Below are 4,998 nucleotides of genomic sequence, written 5' to 3'. Positions count from 1 at the left end.
CGTCCTGACAAGCCACATTATTCACTTTGATTCTTCATCTGCTCACAGCTGTGTGCAGGAAATAAACAAGAGCCTATCAGAGGAGCACTTCAGTTTCTGAACAGTCCACAACCCACCAATGAGACATGGAGTGACAACACAGAAATGGTGCCATCTTATAATGAGCATTAGTGAGGAGAACTGATTATATGAAGATAAATTAGAAAATGTGTTCCGTTAATCTGTCAGTCTGACGTCACTCGTTCATTTGTTCATTCAGTCTTTCGGTCATTGACTCGTTCAATCCGCTGCATATCGTACTTTGGTCATTTCTCTGTGTATGTACACCAGAGTCCTGTTCACTTCCTTATCCTCCTTGTCGTTCACGCCTTCATCCACCCCTCCTTCCTCCTCGTCCGCGACCTTTCCCATCATCCTCAGCGGCCACAGCAGCGTGCCGGCGCCGCCGTGTTGTGGGTTTCGGCCATCGTCGTCATGGCAACACGTAGCCCCGCCCTTCTCCTTGGTGAGGAAGTAAAGTAGAGCGTTGAGCCAGGCGTTGAACGACGCGAGCGGCCGGGTGATCTTATAGCACATGGACACCATGGTCATGGTGTGGCACGGCACGCCGCGGGTCACCTTGAGCACCAGGAAGATGGTCCTGGTGACGTGGAAGGGGAAGAAGCACAGGGCGAAGAGGAGCGTGATGGTGATGATGGTCCTGATGGACTTGCGACGCCGGTGTGCGTACGGTGAGTGGGCGCCCAGGTAGATGGAGATCCCTGCGTTTTTCCCAGGCACCCTCGCTCCTCCTCCCCCTGCGTTAAGCTTATCCCTTCCTCCTCCTCTTCGTGTTCCTCTTCCACCAGCTACGGACCTCCCGCCTCCATTCTCTCCTTGGTCACGTACTCCTCGCGGCGCCGGTTGGGAGTGCAGCGTTCGGAATATGGTGAGGACCACGTGAGAGTAGCACCAGGCGATGACGGTGAACGGCACGAAGAAGCCCAGCAGGTGGAGTATGATCCCATATGGCACGTAATCGGAGAACTCTTTGTCGATGGCGTCGTCCCAACAGTTCTGGTACAGTTCCACGCCGTCCTCCAAGGTGTCGTTACTGTCGTTCATCCACGTTCGCTCCAGACTCTGCCCGTTGATACTGTTGAATCAGAATGAAACATATTGTCACATCACAGGTTTGCACGTTTACAGGTGTAAAGAAGTGGGTGACATTAATTTATATTCAAGCTCCATCATTTGTAGTTTTCAGGAAAGGGGGGGGGGGGGGGGGGGGGCAGAGAGAGTTAGAGCAAGGATAAAGAAACGGGTAAAAGAAAAAACTAAGATACAAACAAAAGGAGCACATATGTACATGAGGTTAGACATAAGGTGCCAAAAGCAGCAGGTATGTACATGAGGTTAGTCATAGGTAGCATTGCGTAGCCAGACGAATCTACCATTGCAAAGAAAAATTGCCCTTGGCATATTAGGTCTGGCCCCGCTCAGTTATTCAAATATTTCATGGCTCACAAGTCGTGAGGAACCAACCAGGGGCCCAGAATGCAAGTATAGGGCGGGCTTTAGCTCGTGAGAAACCAACCAGGGCCCAGTATGCAAATGTAAGGCGGGTGTATCACCTTTGCGCTACTCTGATTGGTTACAACAAGTCTAACCAACAGAGTGTGTTTGGTAATTTGAATCCTTTTGTAAAATAACTCTGAGAAGAACCAGACTAATATCCTTGCACACGCAATGATATTGTCTGGCTATGCAAGGCTATAAGTCATAGGTGCAGGTTAAAAAAGATAGCAGCACGAGCACTAGAGCGGTATAGCCTTAATAATCTTACGTGCTGATCACATAGCTGCCATTGATCGACGTTCGTCCGAGACCCGGTCCGCCGGTGGCGTCGTTTCCTCCCCGCGTCACGTGGCCTGTCTGCGCAAAGCGGAAGATGGGGCAGGTCAGGGCGAACACCACCCCCCACACCAGCACGCACGTCCACTTGACGGCCCGCTTGCTCTCCAGGGTGATGGTCCTCATCGGGTGACAGATGCCCAGGTAGCGATGGACGGAGATGCAGGTGAGGAAGAAGATGGAGCAGTAGAGGTTGAAGTAGAACAGGAAGCGGACCAAGCGGCACATGAACTCTCCGAACACCCAGTGGTCGCGCATGATGTAGCTGGCCACCAGGAAGGGCAACGACAGGCCGTACATGAAGTCTGTGGACGCCAGGTTCACCTGTCATGGAAATGATGCACGAGAATGTGTAAATGTTATTGGGACTGTTACAGTAGCTGTCGATTATTTTGGTAGCCGTTTGATTATCGATTAACATTATTATTAAGATTGTTAATCGATATGCAACGCCAAAAATAGATGTTCTTTTCTGAACTGAGCAGTCCGATTAACCACTTGTTTAAAGGTCATCATAGCAGTGTTGCATTTTTTTTAAATAGCTGATCCAATTTCGAAACACATGAGCTTATGGATCTACTATTTTCACAATTTAATTGTTTTAAGTGAAACTTTAATTTGTTTCCCCAAAGTCGATTATTTTAGAATAGAATAGAGTAGGCACCACCAAATTAAAAGCACCCAAAATGGAATAAACACGAAAAAAGCTGAAGCTTGTTCCCATTATCCATGACAAAAAACACACAACAGAGCAACCATATAGCAACCATACAAAAACACAATTGGTTAAGATTGATTATCTTTTTTTATATATATATAATTTATTAAATTGTTAAGTTCGATTAACTACTGTACTTAAACCCCAGCATCCGTATTGTGGGGAAGGCTTTCGCAGAAAATAGCAGATCGACAAGCTGCGACGCATTGTGAGCTTGTCGATCAGCTATTGTCTAATAAAGCTTTCCCCACAATAACAGAAAACAGAAAAGACACTAGTATAGAGCCCTGATAGACTCAACCATATAGGGTTTAAAGGAGTAGTTCACCCCATGCCTATTGATTACTCATGCCATGGAGACTTGAGTTCAATAATATTTTTTGGTTTGTCGCATTCCTAAGACAAATCCTAAGACAATAAAAATAAAAAATAAATAAATAACGGTTTCCCCATCCAGTGCCATGCATTTGGGTCCCCATCCAGGGCCATGCATCCGGGTCCCCATCCGGGATCAATGGGGGTAAATTTACTATAATCACATTTTTGTCGTAGGAATGCGACAAATACAAAACAAATGTTATTGAACTCGAGTCTCTATGGCATGAGTAATCAATAGAAAAATTTTCATTTTGTCATTCCTTTAAGTGGTTAATTGTTGTTCCACTAATTCATACCATGTAAATAAGGGAGGCGTTCCAGCGCTTTGTGCGTCTGAAGGATCGGTACAGAACCACCGAGTTGAGGCTGATGCTGAAGACAAAGGTGAAAGAGTAGCAGATGGGGAGGAAGATGTACTTGTAGGACTCATCTATGCTGCAGGAGGGGGCTGGAGGGGGAACAGAGGATGGAGCAGAGGAAGACGTGGAGTTGAGGAGAACGTGGAGGAAGGTGTCCAGGTGGTTTGGAGGAGCTGGTGCGTCTATGGGAGCCATGGCGAAGGGATTCAGAGGGAATCTCACGGGTTCGGGATTCCACGGATGGTGTCGTGGTTAACTTCCTGTTTCATTTTGACCTCACATGGCGTCTTGTTGATCTGCTGTCTCTTTTGAATGACCTGGAATCCTCAGTGGTGGATTTATGATGGACACCTGCTAGAGTATATTCATCTGGATGGAGAAAGAGAGACATTTATAATTATTTTACTTGGTATTTTTTTGTGTGTTTTAAATTTGGTCTTGATAGATTGTCCTGCAAAAGCAGATTGCTTTGGAAATGTTAGGCCACATCAGATCAGAGATCCATCATTGATCTCTGTTTTTACAGCAGGGCTCCGCTGCAGAGACGGATATCAGATTGGGTCCGATGCCGATCCTGATTTTGGAGTTCTTGTGCTACCAGGTTACCCATGTCGCTAAACAGTTCAACAGATGAAGTGGGGCCTGGCAGACGGATGCGAGTGCAGGGAGCAGACTCCTTGGTGTGGGACCTGTCTGTATCAAGGGCGTGGCTGCACGACATTGAGCTGACGATGATACACAAAAGAAAGAAAAGAACAGTTCCACCAGAGAGCTCTTCCCTTTCCCAGGCAACATAGGCACTTCATCCTGAGGGATCCAGAGGCGTTCCAGGGCCAGAGTGGAGATATGATCCCCCCATCTGGCCTGTGGTCTACCCTGGGGTCTCCATCCAGTGGGATGTACTCAGAGGACCTCCCTCAGGAAGCATCCGTACTAGATGCCCAAACTACCTAAGCTGTTTCTTTACATGTAAAGGAGGGGAGATGCCAGCCATCTGAGAAACCAAATTTTGTCTGGTTGTATCCACCTTATTCATCATCAGTCAATCATCAGTCATTACCCTCATTTCCTGACCATGGTAATTTTAAACACTCGTAGAGTTAAATCAAAGTTAAGGATTGTTCCCTGGCCTGCCTTCTTCCTGTCTCTGACCATTAACTGCCACCTTGCACAACCTCTGTGTGTGTGTGTGTGTGTGTGTGTGTGTGTGTGTGTGTGTGTGTGTGTGTGTGTGTGTGTGTGTGTGTGTGTGTGTGTGTGTGTGTGTGTGTGTGTGTGTGTGTGTGTGTGTGTGTGTGTGTGTGTGTGTGTGTGTGTGTGTGTGTGTGTGTGTGTGTGTGTGTGTGTGTGTGTGTGCGTGCGTGTGCTCGCGCACTTTTGTGTGTGTGTTCCCAGGTTGTGTACAGGTGTATAGTGCTGAATCAGGTTGTGTTCACATCATTAACCCAGCAATAAGTAACCACACTTCCCCTGATGACTCTTCATCATCTGTTCCTGTGTCTACATCATCACTTAGGCCACGCCTCCGACCCCCACCGCTGGAATTCTGGGAACTCATCACACTTCACCAAACAAGCACATCTATCACCTCATCCAGAAACCTTTGAGAGCACATTTTCAAACGTAGATAGGAAAAAAAGGGGAGATGAC

General features: G+C 47.2%; 1 protein-coding gene across 1 annotated transcript; it reads right to left on the bottom strand.

The window, feature by feature from the left end:
• Positions 1–279: 279 nt before the first annotated feature.
• Positions 280–4,069, bottom strand: LOC308297911 (P2Y purinoceptor 3-like; the record flags this gene model as incomplete). The annotated part of the gene is made up of 4 exons (XM_080741475.1): positions 280–1,135; positions 1,826–2,217; positions 3,286–3,530; positions 3,955–4,069. 4 exons carry the CDS (start codon positions 4,067–4,069, stop codon positions 280–282), a joined length of 1,608 nt encoding a protein of 535 aa, XP_080597601.1.
• Positions 4,070–4,998: the final 929 nt, after the last annotated feature.

Source organism: Nannobrachium achirus (assembly GCF_963921795.1).
Source record: "Nannobrachium achirus genome assembly, chromosome: 14".
Lineage (NCBI taxonomy): Eukaryota > Metazoa > Chordata > Actinopteri > Myctophiformes > Myctophidae > Nannobrachium > Nannobrachium achirus.
The sequence above is the reverse complement of the archived record's forward strand: the minus strand, read 5'-3'. Positions and strand labels throughout refer to the sequence as shown.